The sequence below is a fragment of the Leucoraja erinacea genome, chromosome 30 (genome assembly GCF_028641065.1).
Source record: "Leucoraja erinacea ecotype New England chromosome 30, Leri_hhj_1, whole genome shotgun sequence".
Lineage (NCBI taxonomy): Eukaryota > Metazoa > Chordata > Chondrichthyes > Rajiformes > Rajidae > Leucoraja > Leucoraja erinaceus.
The window spans coordinates 1,254,532-1,280,374 of record NC_073406.1 but is presented as its reverse complement, the minus strand read 5'-3'; the positions used below and the strand labels follow the sequence as shown (position 1 = coordinate 1,280,374).

The 25,843-nt window shown below is 46.7% G+C and overlaps 1 protein-coding gene across 1 annotated transcript in view; it reads right to left on the bottom strand.

The window, feature by feature from the left end:
* Positions 1-16,127, bottom strand: part of LOC129711449 (immunoglobulin superfamily member 21-like) — a 213,714-nt gene extending 197,587 nt beyond the window's left edge. Inside the window, exon 1 of the mRNA XM_055659066.1 lies at positions 15,582-16,127. Within this exon, the coding sequence (XP_055515041.1) occupies positions 15,582-15,645 (64 nt within the window). The 5' untranslated portion in view covers positions 15,646-16,127. The remainder of the gene's footprint in view (positions 1-15,581) is intronic.
* Positions 16,128-25,843: the final 9,716 nt, after the last annotated feature.

Sequence of the window (25,843 nt, the reverse complement as noted above, 5' to 3'; positions counted from 1 at the left end):
CTCAGTGGGACAGGCAGCGTCTCTGGAGAGAAGGAATGGGTAACATTTCAGGTCGAGACCTTTCAATCGTATCTCTTGTTTCCCTCTCCCCTGACTCTCAGTCTGAAGAAGGGTCTCGACCCGAAACGTCACCCATTCCTTCTCTCCAGAGATGCTGCCTGTCCCACTGAGCTACTCCAGCTTTTTGTGTCTACCTTCGGTTTAAACCAGCATCTGTAGTTCCTTCCCACAGGTTTGTAGGCCAATTGGCTAGGTGAAATTGTAAATTGTCCCGAGTGTGAGTATGGACAATTTATCCCTCGTGTGTTAGTATACAGGGATCGCTGGTCGGCGCGGACTTGTTTGGCCAAATGAATTGGCCAAAGGGAATCTGAGGGGCAACTTTTTTGACACTAAAGCTGACAGGTATATGGAATGAGCTGCTGGAGGAGGTAGTTGAGGCAAGTGCCGCCACAACTATTAAAGTACATTTGGACAGGTGCATGGATATGAGAGGTTTAGGAGGATACGGGCCAAATGCAGGCAGGTGTGACTAGTGTAATGGGATATGTCGGTCAGTTGAACTGAAAGACCTGTTTCCACACTGTATGTCTATGACTTGCAACCAATAATGGGTAACATAGGCATCAGAGCAGAACATGTGGCACCGTACATGGACTGGATTGGAAAGGTTGAGAGAGATATGAGCCACACGTGGGTAAATGGGACCAGCTTAGATGGGTCAGCATGGACGTGTTGGGCCAAAGGGCCTGTTTCCATGCTACATGATTCTATGACTCCAACAGAGGTGTCCAAATCCTTCAGTTTTAGACATCTCTTTGAAAGGAAGCATCAGGATGTATTAGAAACATAGAAACATAGAAATTAGGTGCAGGAGTAGGCCATTCGGCCCTTCGAGCCTGCACCGCCATTCAATATGATCATGGCTGATCATCCAACTCAGTATCCCGTACCTGCCTTCTCTCCATACCCCCCGATCCCCTTAGCCACAAGGGCCACATCTAACTCTCTCTTAAATATAGCCAATGAACTGTCCTCAACTACCCTCTGTGGCAGAGAGTTCCAGAGATTCACCACTCTCTGTGTGAAAATTGAATGATTTTCCACAGCTGTAATCTTGTGCAACAACTCCTCATTAATATCCCTTTAGGTAATTTTTGATTCACATTTACTTGTCCATTGAGGTTCACCAGTGACAATAATGATCTCCCAGGGCATTTAGCATGATGCCATTAAGTTCTCAAAGCCTTCGCCTCTGCTGGTTTCTTGTCATGCCATGTAATTATTTTTACTTAATTGCTTCAATAACAACTGACAGAACAATATGCATCTGGATCAAAGTAATAAACACTGTGCGTCAAAAATAGTGACCCATGGTGATGAAAAATAAACTTGATGGAATGCCAGAGCAAACAGTGGGAGTGTTTATTAGGAATTAGGTAACAGAATCATTTTTGTAGAGGCTCGACAGGGAAGAAATGTTGATGGTCCCTTGCATGGATTTACATTGAGAATGTAACTGGGCCGTCCAAAGCCACAATAGTAAGAAGGGTCTTGACCCGAAACGTCGCCTGTTCCTTCGCTCCATAACTGCTGCCTCACCCGCTGAGTTGAAAAATTCGCGGCGACCATAATGAGGCCGCGACTAGTTCCCAGAATGCGGGAACTCCTCACGACCATGAAGTCGACTCCCCATCAACTACCCGCGAACATGTGGCAAACGCATAGTCTTCTGCAGTCGCCTGAAAAAACGCCAAAGTGGGACAGGACCATAAGGGTGTTAGAAGTGTTGGGGAGAAGGCAGGAGAATGGGGTTGAGAGGGAAAAATAGATCAGCCATGATTAACTGGTGGAGCAGACTCGATGGGCCGAATTACCTAATTCTGTTGCTATGTCCAATGAATAATGTGGCCTGATAATATGCTACTGGGCACACTGAGTGTTGGTGTAAGATGGGGGCAGAGGCTAAGCCTGGAGCCATTGGGGTCATTCACATCTGGAGAGGATCAAGACATGCAGGAGAGATTCTGCAGTTTGTGGCGGAGACAATTTGACGATGTGCAACTTTACAAGAGACCAGGGAGGTAGTTTAGTCCAGTGAGGTTGTCACCACCCAGGTCTACCCTGACCCTGACCCTGACACAGTGACTGGGAAGAGAACAGATTTTGCAGCAATCATTCAATGACTACAGGATAACCAAAGATAATTATTTGATCTAGAGTGTGCAATTGGAGAAGATTGAGGCTCAACCAAGACTGACAGAGAGGATATCAGATTTCAGATTTCCGAGGGAAGAGAGCTGCAGACAGCTTAGTTTAGAGATACAGCACAGAAACAGGCCCTTCGGCCCACCAAGTCCATGCCGACCAGCGATCCCCGCACACTAACACTATCCGACACACACCAGGGGCAATTCTTACACTTAACAAGCCAATTAACCTACAAACCTGTACGTCTTTGGAGCGTGGAAGGAAACTGAAGATCTCAGAGAAAACCCACGCGGTCACGTGGAGAACGCACAAACTCCGTAAAGACAGCAGTCGCAGTTGGGATCAAACCTGGGTCTCCGGCACTGCAAGGCAGCAACTCTACCGCAGGGAATTATGTATTAATGCTGATAATACACATGAGAATGTTTTCATCAAAAGGCATCAGGTAATTATGGAAGGGGAAGGGGTAACAATTGCTCATTCTGGGACAATCAAAGACCACAGAGCCAGGAAAAACAGATCATCTAATTACTGTTGGTAACTAATATATAACAGGGTGTCACAGTGGTCTAGCTGGTAGAGCTGCTGACAGGCAATAGCAGAAGGTAGACAAAAATGCTGGAGAAACTCGGCGGGTGCAGCAGCATCTATGGAGCGAAGGAAATAGGCAACGTTTCGGGCCAAAACCCTTCTTCAATAGCAATAGCAGAAACCCAGGTTCGATCCTGACCTCGGGAGTTGTCAATACAGCAACAGACTGGTTCTACCAAGATGCAGCACAGAACGCCACAGGAGATCCTTCTGCCCTGTGGCTATCAAACCGTACAACTCCTCCCCCTTCTGTCGTGGGGTAGACTGAGACTGAGACAGGTCTAATAGGAACCTGAGGGGCAACCTTTTTACACAAAGGGTAGTAGGTACATGGAACGAGCTACCGGAGGATATAGTTAAGGCAGGTATTATAACAAACTTTAAGAAACATTTTGACAGGTAGCTTAGTTTAGAGTAGTTTGTTGTCATGCTTACCGAGGTACAGTGAAAAGGTTTTGTTGCGTGCTAACCAGGTATATGGATAGGACTGGTTTAGACGGATATGGGCCAAATGCAGGTAGATGGAGCATGTTGGTGGGCATAGGCAAATTAGGCCAAAGGCCCTTTTTCTTCTTCATCTTGTGTTTGAGGCAGCAGAGGTTATGTAGCGGGCTCCAGGCGCTGTAGCCAGTTCAATGTACTGTTGTCGAGGGTCGTGTGGTCTACCCCTCTACCAGGGGGGCGGAGGACAATGCAGTTGAAACTGCCGCGCCGCTGCGCTGTTTGCTGGTCTGTTCCGCACGCACAGGCCCCAGCGATGCATGTTGGCGTTGAACCGGCCGATCCCTGTACGCAGCTGGGTCTGGGCGACCCACTGGTTGCGGGGCAGGGCCTAGCCAGGTGGGCCTGTGGTGTTCGATGCAACAGTGAAGTGAGGAGGTCACGGGGGCCCTGTTTCCACACTGTATGACTGTGACTCTACAAGACAATGTCTAATGATCACAATGAGAGAGCACATCCATCCAGTGACCAAGATGGAAAAAATAAGAAAGTAATAACAAGAGAGATGGCTTCATTTAGGAGATATTAATATATGACAGGGCTGGCGGACTGGAATTATACTCAGCAAGGATAAATCTTGTTTCTGCTTTCAGAAAACTTTTGTTTTCATAATAACTTTGTATATCTTGAATTTACGATGGAAATGTAAAGTTGCCATTCCAATTACAGTATGACAGTTTACATAAGCAGTTTTCATTATCAGTTGTGGACATGGAGGCTTATAATGGAAAAGTGATTTGACACAAGATTTTTAATACATTATACATTAATATAAATGTTAATAAGTTAAGGCATTATTTTCTGCTATTTCAATTTAAATTTGGATAGTGTCAAACTTATGGGGAAATGGAAGAGCACTGATGAGTTCATTCTGTCATAATAACATTGCACAGAAGCACAGTGGGCAACAGAGGCCATGGTGCAGGAATAGTTTACAATGCATCTTGGATGGGCTAATGTTGAGGAAACTTGTTGTCAGACAGATTAGTGAGGAGAGCAGCTGTGATTAGACAGGGTGGTCTGGAATTTAATCAATGCAGTTTATTCTTGTTCTCAAACATGCTGGTTTACACTGAAAGTAGACAGAAAATGCTGGAGCAACTCAGCGGGTCGGGCAGTATCTCTGGAGAAAAGGACAGGTGACATTGCGTGTCATCTGAAGAAGGGTCTTGACCCGAAATGTCACCTATTCCTTCTCTCCAGGGATGCTGCCTGTCCCGCTGAGTTACTCAGACTGCAGCCTGATCCTCTGAGCTGCTCCAGCATTTTGTGTCTACCTTCAGTGTAAACCAGCATCTGCAGTTCCTTCCTACACAAAGTACGGGTGACTAAAAATTAACCAGTCTTAATGCAGGATTGTTTAAGAAAGAACTGGATTGTTTAAGAAAGTTGCTGGAAAAATCGAAGGTAGACAAAAATGCTGGAAAGACTCAGTGGGTGAGTCAGCGGGTGGGTCAGCCATGATCATATTGAATGGCGGTGCAGGCTCGAAGGGCCGAATGGCCTACTCCTGCACCTAATTTCTGTTTCTATCTATGTTTCTATCTATGGAGGGAAGGAATAAGTGACGTTTTGGGTCGAGACCCGAAACGTCATCTATTCCTTCGCTCCATAGATGCTGCCTCACCCGCTGAGTGTTAATGCAGGAAGTCAGAAGAGCAGGTGAAGAGGGGTCTCCACAGCTTGCCAGCCTGGTAACATCGACTTACACTGGCACAATATCCCCAAACCAGAAATCAACCAACAAGCTTGTTTGTGTTACATAAAATTAAAATAGCACAATGCAATCACAGCAGACAAGTGCACTACAGCAGAATGAGAACTAATTAATGAGACCGTGGGCTAATTAGTACAAATTCAAACACACCCCCAGTATTGGTATCAAGGAGGAATATTCCATTTCGTATTCAATTTTGAAAAAAAAAATTACATTAAACATAATGTCAATATCGTGGAAAATAATATTGAATGATGTGAGCTGTTTAATATTCATGACTCATGACCTTCACTTGACCCAGACATTTGGAAGGGTTCCTGGTTTATTATCTAAGAGTTAAGTCTCGCTGTAATTTTGCAGCAAGTATAATTAGATATATTGAGAGACTATGGAGTTCCAATAATGAATATTGGGCAGAGAGCTGAGACTTCCTTGCAGACAGTGAATTATCTGCGATATTACCTTCAGTTTGTCAATGAATGCCATTCATTTTTAATTTGATGCAATCTCTATCGGTCTGGAGTGAAGATGTGTTTGTGTTGCCTTTCCTTCCAATGTTTACTTCTGAGCAAATTATCTCAGAATTATCTCGGGGCCTCAGAAAGAAAATCCACCATAAAATATAGAAGATAGAACACTTCTGGCCCGCAGTGTCTAGTCTATGTTTGTGGTTATTGCAATTTAAACTAATCACCCCTGCCCAGACACGCTCCACTCCCTGCATATCCATGTGCCTATCTAAACCCCTTTTTAAATGTAAAGGTAGATATTTTAAAGGTAGAGGCCAAGGAGATGTGACGGTATGTTGTTTAAGGAGGAACTGCAGATGCTGGAAAATCGAAGGTAGACAAAAATGCTGGAGAAACTCAGCGGGTGCAGCAGCATCCATGGAGCGAAGGAGATAGGCAACGTTTCGGGCCGAAACCCTTCTTCAGACAGTAGCTCTCTGAGATGTTCAGCACAGACATTGTGGGCTGAAGGGCCTGTTCCTGTGCTGTACTATTCCATGTGTAAGAAGGAACTGCAGATGCTGGTTTACACCGAAGATTGACACAAACTGGAGTAGCTCAGCGGATCAGGCAGCAAGAAGGGTCTCAGCCCAAAACGTCACCCATTCCTTCTCTGCAGAGATGCTGCCTGACCCGCGGAGTTACTCCGGCATTTTGTGTGTGTACGGTTCCATGTTCTACCTTACACGAGTCCCTGTTGGACCTTTGATTTTTCACATCTCTTACGTCCATTGTTGGACATAAGGGACAGTTGAGAGCTGAACTGTGGTGGTGGGTGGATGTCGGCCCAGGTCTCACCAACAGGAGGCAATGTCAATCATTATTGACGATCCAACACTCCTGCTTTATGATGGGTTGCATTCAGGATAGAGCTACTGCCTCACAGCGCCAGAGACCCGGGTTCGATCCTGACTACGGGTGCTGTCTGTACGGAGTTTGTACGTTCTCCCCGTCACCTGTGTGGGTTTTCTCCAGGTGCTCCTGTTTCCGCCCACACTTCAAAGACGTGCAGGTTTGCCTGTTAATTGCCTGCTTGGTATAAATGTAAATTATCGCTTGTGCATGTAGGTGTTAGTGTACGGGGATAACTGGTCGGTACGGACTCGGTGGGCAGAAGGGCCTTTTTCTGTCCTGTATGTCTAATCTAAATGAAACTAAATGCACTAAACAAGGGAAAGGATAGACTGTGGATAGACATTTCTATCGGCATGCAGCTACTGAAGGCAGGTGATTTTCATTTTCTTCATTTGGCGGGCTTGAGATCTATTGAAGGGGCCAGCCTTATATTCCACCACATTGATTAGTCAAAAGAAGATTGTATCTGCTCAGCCACGTTCGAGTTGCAATCCATGTGTCAGGCATGAAAGGGCGAGTGATAAGATACTGCTCTGGCCCTTGCCCGCCCGTCACAGTCAGCAGATTGGTCTCAAATACAACCACTTGAGCAGACAAATAATCTTTTACTTTCAACTCTTATCAGCTGTCAGTCGCCATCACAAATAGACTTATTGGCCTGTCCAATTGATTGTAAACTCCGTTCCCGGGATGAAGGATGACGTTACAGTACTGTGTTATCACACAACACCAGGATATTTCCCTCCACACATGTATCAACAGGACAAACAGCAGAGGTGAGAGAATATAAAATGCCACAGACCCATCCTCCCCCTCCCTCCCACAACCTCCACTGCTTCATCTGCGTGGGATGGATTTAAAGAGTGCTTACCGAGATTAAAATGCTGTGAATAGGTCACGCAATCATGGTCCTTTCATGAGAAAATCCCAAATGTAAATTAATTTCTACCAGGCTCTATCAACAAGCAAACTTTGTCTAATATTTGAAAGCTAATATCATTCCAAAGACAAGCCGTCGAACAAAACAAACTGAAATTGATGCAGGGATTTATTAAATCTCTTAAACATACAGACTAATGGTACAGTGGCTTCATTCCTGAAAGCAAGAAGGGACTCGGTGAGATTGGACACAACACACAGGTGCTGGACAATATCTAGAGTAGCAGGTGGGGGAGCAAGATCACCTAATGCTTTTGATTTTCTTCAAATAATGCCAAGGGATCTTTAACAGACTTAAAAAGTTGATTAGTGTGGGTGTGAGGGGTTATGGGGAGAAGGCAGGGAAATGTGGTGGAGAAGGAAAGATAGGCTATCCGTGATTGAAACATTTAGACAAGTACATGGATAGGACAGGTTTATTGGGATATGGGCCAAATGCAGGCAAGTGGGACTAGGGTAGATGGGGCATGTTGGTCAGTATGAGCAAGTTGGGCTGAAGGGCCTGTTTCCACACTGCATCACTCTGACATTCCCTTTAAGTCATGCATACATTTATAAGTGATAGGAGTAGAATTAGGCCATTCAGCCCATCATGTCTACTCCACCATTCAATCATGGTTGATCTATCTCTCTCTCCTGCCTTTTCCCCGCAACCCCTGACACCCGTATTATTCGAGAATCTATCTATCTCTGTCTTGGCCTCCACAGCCTTCTGTGGCAAAGAATTCCACAGATTCACCACTCTCTGACTAAAGAGGTTTCTTTAGGTATGGAGATCAGTATTGGACACAAAACTCCAGGTGCATTCCCATCTATCCCGATATAGACCACAGTGTGACATCTTTATCCTCAAACTCAAATCCTCATGCAATTAAAGCTTTATAATTTGGGAAGTCACGCTACTAATGGAGGGAACGGGCTGTGGACACTCTATTGGGGAACATTGCCCGTTGTCCATCACAAGGGGTGCAGCACAGGGGCTGAGTGTGACAAATGTGGGAGCGGACTTTAACTCTTGCCTTCCTCCTCAATTGCAAGTTCAAATATTTTTGGAAACTAAAAGAAAATTCACAAGTTCAGCCATTTGCGGCAACGAGTCATAAATATCGCAAGGATTTGTTCCTAATCTTTCTGTTCTGACCAGCTTCTTGCCCTGACAAGGCACGCCTGGAGACTGATATGTTCTAATAGAAACTAATCCTTCACTGCCCCAAAGCAAAGAGGAAATTGCAGGTGGAGATGGCTGCTCACCAAGTCGGCAGAACTAAGCTGTCAATGGCATTTCTGGCCAGTGACAGATCCCACGGTAGTTCCAAGTGAGAAGTGACCTATTTCTTGGCTATAAATCTCAGCGTACCAACATAGATTAAAAGCTGGAGCAACTCAGCGGGCCTGACAGCATCTCTGGAGAAAAAGGACAGGTGAGACCCTTCTCGAGTCGAGACCCTTCTTCAGACTCTATATTATTTCTATTGAGGGGAATCACGAGGGTGAATACAGAGTTAGTTTTTACCCAGGGGTGGGGGTATCTGGAATCGCAGGACATAGGTTTAAGGTGAGAGGTGAAAGATTTAAGAGGAGTCTGAGGGACAACCTGTTCACTCAGAGGGTGGTGGGAATACAGACTGAGCTGCCAGAGGAGATAGTAGCGGCATCAATAGGCAATAGACAATAGGTGCAGGATTAGGCCATTCGGCCCTTCGAGCCAGCACCGCCATTCAATGTGACCATGGCTGATCATCCCCAATCAGTATCCCGTTCCTGCTTCTCCCCATATCCCATGACTCCGCTATTTTTAAGAGCTCTATCTAGCTCTCTCTTGAAAGCATCCAGAGAACCGGCCTCCACCGCCCTTTGAGGCAGAGAATTCTGGACAGGAACATACATAGGAAATGTTGAGAGTGAAATGGGTCAAATGGGTCTAAGTTAGACGGGGCATGTTGGCAGACATGGGCGTTGTCCTACAGAGCCAGTTTCTGTGCTGTGTGACTCTGTGACTCAAGTGAGCATTTGACTATTTCCCCTCCCAAACAGTGACTGGAGCAAACTAGGTCCTGAACTGAATTCACACGTTCTGTATCCTGACCACCCATCCACCTCATTGGAGACGCTCGGACTATCTTTAATCTATTGAACTTTATCTTGCACTAAATATTATCCCCTTTATCTTGCATCCGTACGGTGTGGATGATTAATATAGGGTTAGTGCAAATGGGTCGGTGCGGATTCAATGGGCCAAAGGGCCTGTTTCAGTCCTGTATCTCTCTGTAATGACTATCATAGATTATGAAAATTCAAGCAGAGTATTATCTTAAACTGGATTTAATTTACCATATCTCCTTTTTTTTTTAAATTTGTCCACAGCTCATCACATGTTCATAAATTCCTAAGTAATAGGAGCAGAATTAGGCCATTCGGCCCATCGAGTCTACTCCACCATTTAATCGTGGCTGATCTGTTTTTCCCTCTTAACCCCATTCTCCTGCCCTCTCCTCATAACCCCTGACACCCGCACTATTCAAAGGGATTTTAAAGCCAAAGGAATTTGTCAGGCTGAGTGCATTTAGGTCTCAATGTTAGTTTTCTGTATTGATTGTTCCAATATCTGTTTGAGGATATTATATTGTTGTTAATGTTGCATTACTGATTTATTCCCTTCGTATATCTATGATGTGTGAGAGTCTTCATTTCACTGAACAATCATTCTGGGGCTAGAACTGAAACTCAGTCCAGGAGACAACTGCCTCTCACTGAGACGACCACACTCCCCCTCCCCCTCATTTAGTTTAGTTTAGTTTAGAGATACAGAGCGGAAACTGGCCCTTCAGCCCCACTGAGTCCGCGCCGACCAGCGATCTCCATACATTAACACTACCCTACACACACAGGGGACAATTTACACCTATGCCAAGCCAATTAACCTACAAACCTTTACGTCTTTGGAAACTGAAGATCTCTGAGAAAACCCACACAGGTCACAGGGAGAACGTACAAACTCTGTACAGACAGCACCTGTAGTTAGTATTGAACCCGGGTCTCCGGCGCTGCAAGTGCTGTAAGGCAGCAACTCTACCGCTGCGCCATCGTGTCGCCCATAGTTTGTTCTCTGTGTGGGAGAGGTGCTTGAGGCTTCAGTGGGTTCTACTGGGAACCAATCAATTGTGTAAAGAGTCCTTTAAATTGTCAGTGTGTGAGCTCAGCTGTATGTTGCTACAGATGGCACTGCTTCAGCAGAACACGAGAGGGTGCTATTCGAAGCTGGGCTTTGAAACATCAATAGCAATTTGCATTCATATAACACCTTTAATGTAGTGAAATATTTCACCGTGTGTTACGGGAGTATTATTAAATGAGTTTCGATACGCAGCCACAAAGTGGTTACTTCAAGAAGCGTCTTAAATGTTTGAACAAGAAACATGAGGTGGAGGAAGTATGTTAACGCAAAGATGTTGTCAAGCTGGAAAAGATGCAGAGAAGATTTACGGGGATGTTGCATCAGGACTCGAAGGCCTGAGCTCCAGGGAGAGGATGAGCAGGCTGGGTCGCTATTACTGGGAGTACAGGAGGATGAGGAGGTGATCTTGTAGAGGTGTACAAAATCATGGGAGCATAGAGCAGCAAACCTTTGAATAACCTAATACTCAGAATGCTCATAGTAATTTCATAGTAAGGTGAGTTATTGGCACAATGGGATATCTTGCGTGCAGATCAGTAGAATGAAAATGGAACAGGTGAACCCAATCCGAGCACGCAAGAAGGCTTCTGCTCGTACAATAGCATTGGTGACGAGCAACCGACACAGCCTCTACCACCAGGATCATTATCATGGCATGCATGCATTAACTAGGCTGAACCAATCACAACCTAAAGCTCTGTCATCATATCAAATCATTTATAGTTTCTGGAAATATCAGGAGCAAAAGGGTAGCTTGAGAAAGAGAGACAGAGCGGGGGTCTGGGTGTGGAGTTAGGGGATACGGGCAAGATCCTAAAACAATACTACTCTCTATTCACCAAGGAGGAGGACATGGAAGGTAGTGAGTGTTGGGAGGGGGACCGTGGTCAGTCAGTATTCAGGAGGGGGTGCGAGATATCACGGGGCTATTAAAGATTGATAACTTCGACAGAATTAAAGGACACACCTTTAGAAAGGAGACGAGGATGAATTTTGTTAGCCCGATGGTGGTGAACCTGTGGAACTCATTGCCACATTGATTCTTCATTAGTAAGGGTGTCGAAGGTTCTAGGGAAAGGGCAGGAGAATGGGGTTGAGAGGGAATGATAGGTCAGCCACGATTGTGGACGCGATGGGCGGGATTCCATAATTATGAACTCATGAACTCCCCAACGGTGGGTGAGAACTATCTCAGGTTACGATGGGATGCAGGGGAGGAATAGCTGCAGCCAGCCCTGTGTCTGAGCTAGAACATATCTAGTATTCGGCACTAAGGAATGTCAATGAAGAGAGGGGACCTTGGAGTTCAGGTCCACAGTACCCTGAACGAGACAACACAGGTAGATACAGGTGGTGAAGAAAGATGATTACATTCATGCTAAGACATGGCTAACTACATACAGTAACTCATGGAATATGGTATAGCATGTTGCAACTTTACAAAACTCTGGTTAGACCATATTTGGAATATTGTGTATAGTTCAACTCACCACCTCTCTCTACAACTCAACATATTCACACACACACACACCTCCATTGACAATTTGTAACTAATGGTACACCTCAGAAATATGGCAGAACACAACACAGTTCGCAGGCATTGTTGGCCGATTCTGGATATTACCTGCACCACCTTTTTCTCAAACACCAGAAAAATAATCTACAATATTTGTGATGTGGTTTACTGTGGAGAGATTCACCAAAGATGTTGCCTGGAATGTAGGCCTGTGGTTAGAGGGGGAGACTGGAACGGCTGCGTTGATTCTCACTGGAGTGGAGAAGACGAAGGGGTAACTAATTGTGGAAATTAAAATAGTTGTGACGGAGAGAGCGTACTGCATCATTTACCCAAGGCGGGACAAATCGAGAAATAGAGGGCACAGGTTGAAGCTGAGAGGGGGAAATGTGAAGGAGATGTGAGGATTTTTCACACAGAGGGTGAAGAGCTGCCAGAGGAAGTGGTGACGACAGATACTATTACAATATTTAAAAGGCATTTGGATGGGGATTTGGACAGGAAAGTCAAAGAGGGACTGGGGTGCAACAGATGCTAATGGAATTAGAGTAGATAGGCATTCTACCAGTCAGGACATAGAAACATAGAAACATAGAAAATAGGTGCAGGAGTAGGCCATTCGGCCCTTCGAGCCTGCACCGCCATTCAATATGATCATGGCTGATCACCCAACTCAGTATCCTGTGCCTGCCTTCTCTCCATACCCCCTGATCCCTTTAGCCACAAGGGCCACATCTAGCTTCCTCTTAAATATAGCCAATGAACTGGCCCTCGACTACCCCTCTAGCGGCAGAGAGTTCCAGAGATTCACCACTCTCTGTGTGAAAAAGGTTTTCCTCATCTCGGTCCTAAAAGATTTCCCCCTTATCCTTAAACTATGACCCCTAGTTCTGGACTTCCCCAAGGACAAGGTGGACTATAATGTCTGTGAGATTCACCTGGATCACAGTGACCAGGATCGGAGCTCTTTTATCGGGAGAGATTGGATCAACTGGGCTTGTTTTCCCTGAAGCATCGGAGGTTGAGGGGTGGCTGGACAGAGGTACATATATAACGTTTAAGAGGCATAAACATAATCAGAATATTTTCCCCATGGTGGGGGTGTTAAAAACAAGAGGCCATAGGTTTAAGGTGAAAGGAGGGAGTTTTCAATGGGACTTGTTTTGCTTTTTCACAGAGTGGTTGGCATTTGGAAAGTTGCCAGAGGAGGTTAGTGGAATCAGATATAATCACTGCATTTAAGTGATATTAAAAAGGCATGGTATAGATGGATGTGTGCAGTGGGACTCATGTACTTTAGCATAGACATGGTGGGCCAAAGGGCTGTGGCTGTGCACGACAACTCTGACCCTGAATATATGACCCCTTCACTCTAATAGACATCATCAGTCTGAAGAAGGGTCTCGACCAGAATCGTCTAACCCGTTCCTTCTCTCCAGGGATGCTGCCTGTCCTGCTGAGTTACTCCAGCATTTTGTGTGTATCTTGGTACTTCCCGTCAGTGTAACCCAAATGATGATTAAGGATGACTTTGTGATGCTTTGCGTAGGTACGTTGTGACTGAGCGGTGGTCTAGTAAATGTGGTGAAATCAGTGGTCGGAGGTTTATATCCCCCACCGGAAGGAGAACATGACGGCACGTGCGAATGATCATGTGATAGGAGTAGAATTAGGCCATTTGGCCCATCAAGTCTACTCCACCATTCAATCATGGCTGATCCATCTCTCCCTCCTAACCCCATTCTCCTGCCTTCTCCCCATAACCTCTGTCACCCATACTAATCAAGAATCTATCTATCTCTGTCATAAATATATCCATTGACTTGGTGTCCACAGTCATACGTGGCAAAGAATTTCACAGATTCACCGGAAATTCCTCCTCATCTCCTTCCTAAAAGAACATCCTTTAATTCTGAGGCTGTGACCTCTGGTCCTAGACTCTCCCACTAGTAGAAACATCCTCTCCATATCCACTCTATCCAAGCCTTTCACTATCCTGTGTGTTTCAATGAGGTCCCCCCCCCCCCTCATTCTTCTAAACTCCAGCGAGTACAGGCCCAGTGCCGTCACTCGCTGGAGTGAGTAGGGGCAAGAGGGTACACCTCAAGCCCAAACACTCTGGTCCCAAACCCTTCTCATCTCCCTCAGTCGATGACCTGATGACTTCCCATCTCAAGGGCAGGCTGCTTCCCTGAAAAGATACATGGAGTACTGGAGACTTGCACTGATCTGGCACCTCTGGTGACCCTTGGATGCCCCACAGCCCCCTCTGTGAGGCTGCTACTGTCGTTGAAGTCAACCTGTCCCACCGCAGCGATTCTTTACCTGCCGTCCAATTACACTCTGCGGTGAAGGAGGCAAAGTCACTCTGCACAGCAAGCTCCCACACACAGCAACATGACACAGGCTCCCACACACAGCAACATGACACAGGCCAGCAAGCTCCCACACACAGCAACATGGCACAGACCAGCCTCCTTGGATACAACACGCAGGAGTAACTCAGCGGGTCAGGCAACATCAATGGAAGAAAATAAATGCGTGACGTTTCGGGTGGAGACCATTCTTCAGTCTGAGGACGAGCCTCGACCCGAAACGTCACCTATTTTTGTTCTCCATTGATGCTGCCTGAGCCGTTGAGTTACTCCAGCATTTTGTGTCTACCTTCGGTGTAAACCAGCATCTGCAGTTCCTTCCTACACACTAAAGTGGTGGCCCCTGGTTATTGATGACATCCATTGGGCTGGGTCTACTTTGGGATATTTGATGAAAAAGCAGATGGATCCCACCGCTAGACCAGTCCCCACGCCCCCCGTTTGCCGCTGGACAGTTGAGCCAATGTTGAGTGCAGGTTGGTGCTGAGCTAGCTTTGAGCGGGCTCCGAGTGCAGCGTTGAAGAGCGCTAGTTTCCCTGCCAGACTAACCCAGCCCTGGAGATATGGGCGGCGGGGTTGTGTAGTGGAGGCAGCTCAGGGAGCGGCGCGTTCAAGACCAGAAGCAGCAACGAAAAAAGTTGTCAGATAAATCCAAGCAAATGCAAGGCAAGTGTTGTCCGGGCCGGGCCGGGCCGGGCCGGGCTGATTTGGACCCCCGCCCGCCTGGGAATGTGTGGAATAGGTGCAGACTCACTGTCCCGTGTCAAGGCCAAGCAGCAACACACACACAATGTCACCCACTCACACCGAGCTCGCATCTCCAACCCACGCCGCGCTGCTTGCTGTTCCCATCTTTATTCTGATTGCCGAGCAGATAAGGCACAGTAAACACATTTCTGTTCGATTTAAACCCGAGGACAGCCCGCTGTCGCGGAATCATTTACCGGTAGGAATATCTCAGAAGCTTTTAAGTCTGCCATCCATATCTCAGAAGCTGCCTGATGGCAACAAGCGGGTCCCAGATAGAAGCGGGTGTCGGGAGGAGCGGGGCTTGGATCAGAGACTGTGCGAGTTGGCTTGTGTCTCCAAACACCTTGACTATACAGACGCGCGTTGTCTCAGCAGAGAGCGCAGTTCCCGCTAGTGAAAGCCTTCACCCCCCTCTCGCCCCAGCACCCGGGGCCCCACTTACCCAGGGCGAGGTCCACCAGGCACAGCAGCAGGAGAGGGCGTCTCAACGCGGTCTTCTTCCTCATGTTGGGTCACTTTCAAAGTCAGGCTTCACAGAGCGCCGGCTGATGGGATCCGAGCAGCAGACAGCGCCGGCTGATCCTCATTCTCCAGCGACTCTAGAACGCGGGCACCCCCTCTGATCCAAACCCCTACCCCGACCCACACATTCGCATCTACCGTCACAAGTTGACAAGAGTTTGAGAGGTTGGTAAATGTATATATTGTCCACACTCTCTCTCTCTCCCTCTCAATATTGATCACTCTTGGCTGGGCTGGGCAAGATGAATATCCAGTTGCATTGTATAGCTGAACACGGGCATGACTAACACACACACACACGCCTCTCCCTCTCCTCTGTCTCTCTCTCTCTATCACTCGGGTTCCAGCGCGCTGTGTCGGTTTAAATCCTCGCTGCAGAACCCCGTGTAGAAACGGATCACAGTTCCTGGCTTCTAAGCCGATTTACCAAAGGCTGGAGATTTCTCTGCCTCTGCTGTTCACACACACGCACTGGCTTCTCCCGGGAAGGTTAACCCTTGCCGCGCCGCCCACTGTTGCGTAGAAAAGGCGACTACAGATGCTGCTCTAAACCCGAGTCTGGAGAAGGGGTCTCGACCCGAAACGTCACCCATTCCTTCTCTCCAGAGATGCTGCCTGTCTGTCCCGCTGTTAGTCCAGCACTCTGTGTCTATCTTCTGTCAGTGATCAGCGTTCACCAGTCACTCCCGTCAGTATCATTTCACCCTTCAGCTATCCGAAACTTTCCTCCCCGACCCCGGAACTGGGCAGATTCATCCAAATCACATTGTTAGTGAGAAGGACGCGACCTGTGTGGGGCTGGACAGCTGACACTGGTTTACACCGAAGGCAGACACAAAATGCTGGAGTAACTCAGCGGGACAGGCAGCGTCTCTGGAGAGAAGGAATGGGTGATGATTGGGGTCCAGACCCAATGACTAGTGCGGGTGTCAGGGGTTATGGGGAGAAGGCAGGAGAATGGGGCTAGGAGGGAGAGATAGATCAGCCATGATTGAATGGCGGAGTAGATTGGATGGGCCGAATGTTCTCCAGAGATGCTGCCTGAACCGCTGAGTTACTCCAGCATTGTGTGTCTATCTATGGGGTTTCCATCGACCAAGGGCGGCACGGTGGCGCAGCGGTAGAGTTGCTGCCTCACAGGGACCCGGGTCCCATCCTGACCACAGGCACGGAGTTTGTACCTTCTCCCCGTGACCTGCGTGGGTTTTCTCCGGATGCTCCGGTTTCCTCCCACACTCCAAAGACGTGCAGGTTTGTAGGTCCATTGGCTTGGCATAAATGTAAATGTCCCCTAGTGTGTGTGTGTAGGATAGTGTTAGTGTGCAGGAATCGCTGGTTGGTGCAGACTGGCCGGGCACATTAAACAATGTTTCCCGCTGACAAAGTGATGGTGAGCTGCCTGCTCAAACTAGTGCGGTCAACTCTGCGTATTGATTGTGGGATTGGTAGACACGTGGAATTAAAACCAGCACCAACCTGCCATGTATATCCACGTGAGGCTGGTGTGCGGACGTGGTAGTGTGGGAAGGAACTGCAGGTGCTGGTTTACACCGAAGGTAGACACAAAATGCTGGAGTAACTCAGCGGGACATGCAGCATCTCTGGAGAGAAGGAATGGGTGACGTTTTTGGTCGAGACCCTTGGTCAGACAGTCTGAAGAAGGGTCTCACCCACTCCTTCTCTCCAGAGATGATGCTGCCTGTCCCGCTGAGTTACTCCAGCATTTTGTGTCTATCTTGGGGCATCATCTAAGTTCTGGATGTGGGAAGTGATGTTGAAGATTCATCCCAACACCTTGGTGAGCCATTGTTTCACATTCCATACACCAGCAGTGCATTGGTGGGAAAGGTAGTCGATACAATGACAATCCTGTCGGCAGCCTTGCTGTGTGTCCTGACTACAGGAGGTTATTTTCATTCAGCAAGAAAGGAGCAGTCCAGTACTACTCAATCGATGCCGGCCTAGTTCACCACGGAACGGCAAGGAACTGCGGCGTACACACCACACCCTCTGACCTATACTTGCATCGTCTGATTTCCCAGTTTACGCTTATTGCTGAACTAATAAACGCAACTTCTGTAACTGGTTCTATCAACAATTTGGACGTGGTGATGGAGTACACACAAACAATTCCAAAGAACAAATATTGAGATGAAGAACATCTCAAACAGAATGTGGACTTGGTTGGCACTGTACAGCAGCTAATCTGCAGGTGGCAATAGGCAGGTAGACACAAAATGCTGGAGGAACTCAGCGGGTGAGGCAGCATCTCTGGAGAGAAGGAACGGGTGAAGTTTCCGGTCGGGACTGATTCAGAAAGATGCCGATGTCAATAGGCAGCTAGCTGTCTTCTGCCGAGGAGGGTGGGAGAGGAGCGAGTTCAGGGTACTCAACTCTCACCAACTTCTGCAGATGTGCTGTAGAAGGCATTTTATCACTGTTTATCATGATGAATCACAGCTTGGTTTGGGAACGGCTCCATCCATGAAATTGCAGCAAATCGTGAACACAGCGCAGACCATCACACAAGCCAACCTCCCTTCCTTTGTCTTTGCTCAGTCCTCCTGAACCAACCTGATCTCCTGGTTGCTAAACGCTTTAATTCTCCTTCCCGTTCCTACACAGACCTTTCTGTCCTCGGTCTCCTCCATTGTCAGAGTGAAGCTAAACACAAATTGGAGGAACTGCATCTCAGATTTCGCTTGGGGAGTTTACAGCCCAGTGGTAGATAAAAGTGCTGGAGGTGCATTTCCTTCGCTCCATAGATGCTGCTGCACCCGCTGAGTTTCTCCAGCACTTTTATCTATCTTCGATTTTCCAGCATCTGCAGTTTCTTCTTAAACACTTACAGCCCAGTGGTATGAATATTGATTTCTCTCACTTCAGGTAGCCCCGGCATTCCCTCTCTCTCTATCCCTCCCCCACCCAAGTCACACTAGATTCTCGTTTTCACCCAACAAACAGCTAACAGTGGCCTGTTTCCTTTGTCATCGTTACTTTTGTTCCTATCTTTCATTCATGGTTTAGTTATCTCTCCACATCATCGTCTATATCTCTGGTTGCCCTTACCCCTAACCAGTCTGAAGAAGGGTTTTGACTGGAAACGCCACCCATTTCTTCTCTCCAGAGATGCTGCCTGTCCCGCTGAGTTACTCCAGCTTTTTGTCACTATCTTCCCTTCCTTTGATTCCATTTACACCTCATGGAATGATGTTAGTTTAGTTTATTGTCACTAGTGCCGAGCTGGACATTCCTTGATGTGAACTGGTGCTGAGGAGGTGTAGAAACAGGCTGCCAACATCAGGACTCTGGGTGGCCAACAGAATTGGAAATGGGGAGGGAATTACAAACAGGTGGGAGTTTGTTTTTAAGTACATATGCACATAATCAGACAACAGTGAAGGCCAGTCCATGCAAGGAGAAAGGCTTCTAACTGTGTAGGAAGGAACTGCAGATGCTGGTTTATACTGAAGATAGACACAAAATGCTGGAGTAACTCAGCGGGCCAGGCAGCATCTCTGGAGAAAAGGAATAGGTGACGTTTCAGGTCCCCTTCCCCTGACTCGCAGACTGAAGAAGGGTCTCGACCTGAAACATCACCTTTCTCCTTTTTCGAAACACAAATTTGAGGAACAGCATCTCATATCTCACTTGGGCAGATATATTTGTTCCCTCCAGATTTCAGATATTTATTCCTTATTCCTGGTCTCCAGAGATGCTGCTTGACCCGCTGAGTTACTCCAGCTTTTTGTGTCTATCTTCGGTGTAAACCAGAATCTGCAGTTCCTTCCCACACATTACCCCAAGGCAGTTTTATCTATGAAGAGGACGTGGGAGTTCTACTTGTGACTGAAAATATTGAATCCAACTTGGAACTTAATCACGAGGTGCCATCACCAACCTCAGCGTCACCACCTAGAGCACTGTAGACATGACAACCCAGCAATCTGTTGTGTGAACTTTAACACACAGCATGCAAACTATGGCCATCTAGAAAGAATATTGGTTAAAAAAAACTCCAATCTGTTATGAAAAAATAAGTCGAGTTTATTTGTGTGAGGTCGTGACACTGTTAATGGAATGTGGTAATAAAATTGCATATTAATGTTCAAGGAACAAATGATAAGGTCATACATAGATCATCTCACCACTGGGCCAACACCCTTGGTCAAGAACCTTGTGAAGGAATTAGTACCTGGACAGGTTTAAAAAACTACAGATCCCAACATCTACAGTGCATTGGCTCTCCAAAATACGGCAGATACTGGATATCTGAAATAAAATCAGAAAATGCTGGGAAAACTCAGCAGGTCAGACAGCATCTGTGGAAAGAAGAACGGTTAATATTTCAGGTCCACAACTCTTCATTAAATTGAGGAGAAAGAAAGAGGGTCTGCCAGGTGGAGACACAGGAGACTGGAGATGTTGGAATCTACAGCAAAACACAAACTGCTGGAGAAAATTCAACGGGTCAAGCAGCATCTGTGGAGGCAGAGGGGTGGTCAACGTTAATTAATTGATTAATTACAAAAACTAACAGCACGTTATCATTGCCTGTTAGAATAACTGAATGTAAAAGTATTGTGGTTATATCGAACAGTAGAGAAGTGACCTCTAGAGGACTAGGAGCAATATTGGTCTCCTTGTTTCAGGAAGGAATGAATTGGAAGCCATTCAATGAAAATGATCTGGAAGGTGTGGGTTGTCTCACGATGAAAAAGATTGAAGAGGCTAGGCTTGTACCTGCAGAGTCAGGGGATACGGGGAGAAGGCAGGAACGGGGTACTGATTGGGGGTGATCAGCCATGATCACACTGAATGGTGGTGTTGGCTCGAAAGGCCGAATGGCCTACTCCTGCACTATTGTCTATTGTCTATTGCTGGAGTAAGAGATTTGATTGAAACATATATTAACCAGAGGAGTCTTGACAAGGTAGAGACGAGGAACGAGGGTCTTGGTTTAACGAGAAAGGTGCACCAACTGTGGACAGAGATTAGGCAAAGGTTTATCTCTGAGATTCTGTCAGCCTTTGGAACTCTCTTCCCCAAAGCACCCAGAAAGCAGTGCCCTTGAATAGTTTTTGAGGCGAAGGGATAGATTCTTGATAGGCATGATGGTAAAAACATCTCACAGTTGAAATTCTCGTGAGACCATAGCAACATCCAGCAAGGAAACAGATCTTACGGCCCAACTTGCCCATGCCGATTAAGACACACCATCTACACTAGACCCACCTGCCCACATGTGGACATTATCCCTCTAAATCTTTCCTATCCAGCTACCTGTCCAAATGTCTTTTAAATGTTGTTATAGTTCCTGTCTCAACTTCCTCCAATCCCCGCACATTAACACAATCCTACACATACTTGGAACAATTTACCCTTATACCAAACCAATTAGTCAACGAACCTGCACGTCTTTGGAACTTGGGAGGAAACTGAAGATCTTGGAGAAAACCCACGCAGGTCACGGGGAGAACGTGCAAACTCCGTACAGACAGCACCGATAGTCGGGATTGAACCCGTGTCTCTGTCGCTGGAAGCTTTGTAAAGGTAGCAACTCTACCGCTGCACGACTGTCTTTGACTGAGTATTTTGCAGCCAATGAAGTGCTTAGAGGTGCAATCACTTATAGGGATGAATGCAATTGATCACAGAATATTGGAACAAGGGTGAAGGTACACAAACTGTGTTCAACATCACCTTGATAATGAGTGGCAATTGTTATCACATTGCATTGGGCTGTTTATCATTATTCAGCATGTGACACAACAATTGCCATCCATTACAAGCAACACGGTGGTTGAGGTACCCTGCCAATACAACAGCTCCTGGCATACCAAGTCTTTGTCTGTGTACCTCATAAATATTGAATGAGCAAGTCCAATTCCAGGCCAGTGATCACAGCGGCTGCTGAAATGATAGTCATAATTGACTTAACGACGTTTTAATATGGTTGACTATGTTTAAATTCTTCAGTGCCATGAATGGTGTAATCACTCCAACATATCGATTGTATTCCAAGTAACTAATTTTAACATTTTCTCTGAGTTGCTAATTACTATCCAGCTTTTCTCTATGTATTTTTTCTGACTCCCCCAGCCTGCCTGCCTGCCTGCCATCGTTATCTGAGCAAACTGCTTCACACTTATATTGAATGTAGGTCGGCACTTTGGAGCTGCTGCTGCCTTACCGCGCCAGAGACCCGGGTTCGGTCCCGACCTCGGACGCTGCCTGTGCGGAGTTTGCACGTTCTCCCTGGCTCCATTTTCCTCAACATTCCAAAGTGGGCAACATGGAGTTGGTCGGCTGAAGAGCCTGTTTTCCTCCTGAATCGTTAAACTAATGTAAACTGGATAGATATTGTTGAAGCTGTTGTAGTAAACTTAAGATGGACACAAAAGCTGGAGTAACTCAGCGGGAGAGGCAGCATCTTTGGAGGAAAGGAATGGGCGACATTTTGGGTCGAGACCCTTCTTCAGACTGAGATACTCTTGTTCAGCACTCTTCCCTCCCAGTACCCTTACCCCAAGCACCTTTTGAATAGTTAATCTGTCACCCTGCAGAAAGTGGAATTTTTGTTATTTTTTGTTGGGGTGTGTCAGTGTGTCGGGGGGGGGGGGTGGGGTGGGAGGGAGGGGGAAACTTTTAATTCTCTCCCTGCATGGGAGACCCGACCTTTTCTCATCGGGTCTACGTTATCGTTGGGGCTGCAATGAGGAGCGGCCTCCAACAGGAAGAGACCGGGGACTCTGGTGCCGACGACTCACCGTCGCCGTCGCGGGGCTGGCCGAGTCCGGAGCGGGTGGAGCGGTGGAGGAGCGCTGCTGCTGCTGCTGCTGCGGCCCGACCGGAGAGTCGGAGGCTTCAACTGCGGGTCTGCGGACGGCGGCACCGGGAGCCCGCGGGTCCCTGGAGGGAGACCGCTTTTCAGGGCTCTCGCAACGGCGACTTCTCCCACCCGAGTTGCGGGGTCGAAGAGCTCCTGGAGCGGGGCCTGACATCACCGCCCCGCGCGGCTTGGAATGGCCGCGGGACTCTGCGAGCGCACGCCGGGGGCTCTAACACCAAGACCCGGTGTGCGACCTCGCACCACCCAGCGTGGCTTTAATGGCCGCGGGACAATCGCCATCGCCAGCCGGGGGCTTTGACTTTGACTCTGACATCGGGGGGGGGGAGAGTGCAGTGGAGAGATACGTTTATTTGGCCTTCCATCACAGCGATGTGATGGATGTTTATGTAAATTATGTTGTGTCTTGGGGTCTATTTGTTTGTAATGTATGGCTGCAGAAACGGCATTTTGTTTGGACCTCAAGGGGTCCAAATGACAATTAAATGTATCTTGTATCTTGGGTCGAGACCCTTCTTCAGACTGAGATACGTCGTTACTCAACTCTTCCTCCCCAGTAACCCTTACCCCAAGCACCTTCAGTGAAGTTAATATTCCACCCTGTAGAAAGTGGAATCTTGGTCAATAAATAGCCAAAGAACCAACCTCTATCAGTATTCCATGCACAGTTAACGAACGGTAGCATATTCAACACTGTTTAGATCTTTAAAGGAATTCTTCCTGTAGAGAAACATCTAGCCTACGGGACTGGCTCACACAAGAGTCATGTTTATGCAATAATTCTGGATCATTTCAACTGAACATTCTTCATGCTGTAGTTTTTAATCTGGCTCTCAATTGGCCCAGAGGAAAGGCCAAGAAAGTGAAGATAAAACACAAGAAATGAGAGGAATTAAAATTGCTTTTTGGGAGGATGTAGGGTCTGGAGGGAAAGGGCCTTTTTTAATTCAAAACCACTTCAAAATTACCAATGAATCTTATTGACATCTGCAGCAAACTATTTATTGTCTGAGCTCTATGTTCTGTTTCGAATGCAAGGAGGAGCGTTTTGGGGATAGGGTCCTGAACACAGCGACGAGGCAAATGATCAAAGAATTACATTTTGATGATCTACAGTTTCTTAAACATTGCGATAGATTTCTACATGCGGCAAGTTCCCAGTTGGCTAAAAACAAAACCTCAAAGCTGTGCTTTTACTTTGCGAGGATAACTGCAAAATAATAAGGACCCATACATTTACTTATCTTATAATTCCTATTTCATTCCCACTCCCAATCTCAAATACATTCGCAACCCTTCACAACATTCCGCACTTATCCCATAGTGCCCAACATCTCCACTGAAATAGTCCTTGTTACTTTAGACTTTGGAGGTACAGAATGAAAACAGGCCCTTCGGCCCACCGAGTCCGCACCGACCAGCGCTACCCCGCTCTCACCAGCACGATAGAACACTGATACACGCTAGGGAGCAATTTAACGGAAGGACAATTAATAAGTTACAAACCTGTACAGCCTTTGACGATGAGAGAAAACCTTAGCACCCATAAAAACTGACGCAGTCACAGGGAACAACGTGAAAAATTCCAGCCCCGTAATCAGGGGTACAAATAGAGGTCTCTGACAATTAGGCTTCAACTCCATGGCTGTTGTATCTGACTGCTTCTCTGCCTGCTAAGCTGTACATTGCTTACGTTTTAGGAAGGAAATTCAGATGTCACGTGTAACTGAAGATGGTCACAAACAGCTGGATAGGTCTCAATAGACAATAGACAATAAGTGCAGGAGTAGGCCATTCAGCCCTTTGAGTTAATGTGATCATGGCTGATCATCCCCAATCAGTACCCCATTCCTGCCTTCTCCCCATATCCCCTGACTCCGCTATCTTTAAGCCCCACCTAGCTCTCTCTTGAAAGTATCCAGAGAACCTGCCTCCACCGTCTTCCGAGGCAGAGAATTCCACAGACTCACCACTCTCTGTGAGAAAAAGTGTTTCCTCATCTCCGTTCTAAATGGCTTACTCCTTATTCTTATAAGGTTTGTTTTCATAAGTTCATGATATGTAGGAGCAGTATTAGGCCATTCGGCCCATCGAGTCTTCTCCGCCACTTTAATCGAAGGGCTGATCTATGCTCTTGGCCCCCCTCCCCCATCCATTCCCCTCCAGTTTTTCTCCCTGTAACTCCGTCAGGTTGACTAAGCAGAGTTGCCGTCAACCAAGCCAATCTCCCTTTTCAATAGGTAAGCACAAGGGGAAGACTTCAGATTAAGGGCATAAGTTTAGGGGTAATATGAGGGGTAACTTCTTTACAGTTCCAGTGGTAGCAAAGTGGAATGTCCACCATGGAAGTGGTGGAGGCAGGAATCTGACCGTTGGATAGTCATATCTGCCCGGGTGAATCTGACTTATGGTGCCCTAGCTCAGGTGGACTAAGGGGAAATTCAGTTCGGCACGGACTTGTAGGGCCGAGATGTGCCTCTCGTGCTGAACGCAGGGGGGGGTAACAGCGGATGATGCTTTTAATTTGATTTAATTTATATGGTCATTGGCGTCTGGGATGCAGGTGGAGGAGACAACAAAATGCGCTAATGAGATCCCTTCGTTCAATACAAAGGTCTATGCTAAAAACTCTTTTAAAAAATCCAAATCACAGTAGTCCACAACAATAATAATAACCCACAACAGACATCAAGGTTCCCCACAAGGGACAAAGGGACCAACAGTACATAGCAACCTCCTCGCTGAATTACATATAGAATCTTAGTATATCACTTATAAAACCATTATTAATTATATATATATATAAAAATGCAATACATGATTTAAAATCCAGAATAAAAAAGAAAGATCAGTGTCCTACAAGGAGACAGGGATACCAGTGTGTCCACAACTGGGATTCGTAGCCCGTAGTGCTAAACCTTATCTTTGACAAAGCCAGGATAATTCATTCACTAAAGCCACAATAACTTCCATTCGACATTATAAGTAAATCTCAATTGTTTTGCAAAGATATGCTATTAAGATGGCGCAGGTTTAAAACAATCGATAGTAGAAACATAGAAATTAGGTGCAGGAGTAGGCCATTCGGCCCTTCGAGCCTGCACCGCCATTCAGTATGATCAAGGCTGATCATCCAACTCAGTATCCCGTACCTGCCTTCTCTCCATACCCCCTGATCCCCTTAGCCACAAGGGCCACATCTAACTCCCTCTTAAATATAGCCAATGAACTGTGGCCTCAACTACCCTCTGTGGCAGAGAGTTCCAGAGATTCACCACTCTCTGTGTGAAAAAAGTTTTTCTCATCTCGGTTTTAAAGGATTCCCCCTTATC